Source organism: Sinocyclocheilus rhinocerous, unplaced genomic scaffold (assembly GCF_001515625.1).
Source record: "Sinocyclocheilus rhinocerous isolate Xijiao unplaced genomic scaffold, SAMN03320098_v1.1 scaffold40, whole genome shotgun sequence".
In the NCBI taxonomy this organism is placed as follows: domain Eukaryota; kingdom Metazoa; phylum Chordata; class Actinopteri; order Cypriniformes; family Cyprinidae; genus Sinocyclocheilus; species Sinocyclocheilus rhinocerous.
The window spans coordinates 755,850-757,575 of record NW_015624837.1 but is presented as its reverse complement, the minus strand read 5'-3'; the positions used below and the strand labels follow the sequence as shown (position 1 = coordinate 757,575).

Sequence of the window (1,726 nt, the reverse complement as noted above, 5' to 3'; positions counted from 1 at the left end):
ACCTGCCAAGCCAGAACCTGCTCACGTCATGTCGGTCTTGTCCAGAGCTTTAAAGTCAGTTCCAAGGCGTCCAGTGTGGCAGACCCACCATTGGTTTCGGCCAGAATAGCGGGCATTCCAAGGACCTCAGCACAGGTCTTTCCAGAAACTATTCCCCTAGACTCAGTGCTCCCTGTAATTGGGGTCACTATCATGTGCGTTTGGGCTACTCACTGCTCAATTACTCCTCCTGAGTCCGCTCCAGTCCCTGAGTCCGCTCACGAGCCTGCTCTAGTCCCTGGGTCCACTCACGAGCCCGCTCCACTTCCTGAACTCACTCCAGAACCTCCAGAGGTGCACTGTCACGATAGTGGGTCTCGTCTTTGTTTTCTCCGGACTCCATTTCCCATAACACCTGCCTAGGAACTCATTATCACACCACACCTGTTTCCTATCAGTGACACTATAAAGGTTGCACTCATCCACACACACATGGCTGATTATTGTTAGCCTGTTAAGTTGTCTAGTTTCTGCCTCGTCTTGCCTTGCCTTGCCTTCATGTTTTGTTCTTGGACTGTTTACCTGGTTTGTGATCGTTTACTGCCTGTTCTGTGGATTACTTTTTTGGATTACCTTGGATGTACTGTTTTGCTGGTGTTTTGACCCTGCCTGTCCGACTACGCTCTAAATAAATTTGCAGATGGATCCTCAACTCTGTTGTCACACCTCCTCCGTTACAGCTAAACCGCATAAAGTCTTTTTTCTGACTCCGTTTGAGTATCACAACATGTATAACTAAAGTAAGATGATGGTTAGAGAGTCATTAGAGCCCATAACCTACTGGTAAAACATCAACAGCAAGGTTATTGAAGTAGTATCCATCCATCAGCTCTGGTTCGATGCCATCACTCCATTTTTTCACTTCTTTCTCAAAAGCATTGGATAACCAGTTTCTGATCTCGTTCTGATGAGAGAAAATAAGCAATAGGAATTATAATTTAAAGCATGCAGCATTAACTGATATGAGAGAGAAGAACATTAACACTGTATCTACACTGAATATGAGCAGCACGTCCTTTCAAAAGCAAAAGCGAATTCAGCAAATGGTCACCTCGTTTTAATCCTAACTTACTACAGATACTTGTGTTACTTCCGACAACAGGACAAATGGTTTTGGTTTTATATATACACATATACATTATATATACAGTCCCAACCACTAATATCGGCACCCTTGGTAAATATGAGCAAAGGTGGCTGTGAAAATAAATCTGCATCGTTTATCCTTTTGATCTTTCATTCAAAAAATTCTAACCTATCATTGAAGTAAAACAATGGAAAGTGGGGGGGTGGGGTCTTTTTGTGAAATAAATGTTTTTTTCTCTAGTTCACATTAGCCACAATTATTGGCACCCAATTATTGCAGTGCCCTTTTCCCATGATAACAGCTCTGAGTTTTCTCCTGTAATGCCTGATGAGTTTGGAGAACACCTGACAAGAGATCAGAGACCATTCCTTCTTACAGAATCACTCCAGATCCTTCAGATTCCCAGCTCCATAGGGCCTTTTGCACCGCTTTAGTTCCAGAACTAAATGTACAGTACTAAAGTACTGGGACGATTTTGCACGAACTATTTCCCAGTTCCATTTAAAGGGTTGCATTCGCACCAACAGTGTGTACTAGGAAGTGACGTAAGCCTGTCGACAGCGACGTCATTTGTGCATGGCGTTCAACAACGGAAACAAA

At 43.4% G+C, this 1,726-nt stretch overlaps 1 protein-coding gene across 1 annotated transcript in view; it reads right to left on the bottom strand.

Moving 5' to 3' along the window:
* The window catches only part of LOC107746287 (tumor necrosis factor alpha-induced protein 2-like), a 14,467-nt gene that overhangs the window by 8,057 nt on the left and 4,684 nt on the right, over positions 1–1,726 (bottom strand). Inside the window, exon 6 of the mRNA XM_016560434.1 lies at positions 821–943. Within this exon, the coding sequence (XP_016415920.1) occupies positions 821–943 (123 nt within the window). The remainder of the gene's footprint in view (positions 1–820; positions 944–1,726) is intronic.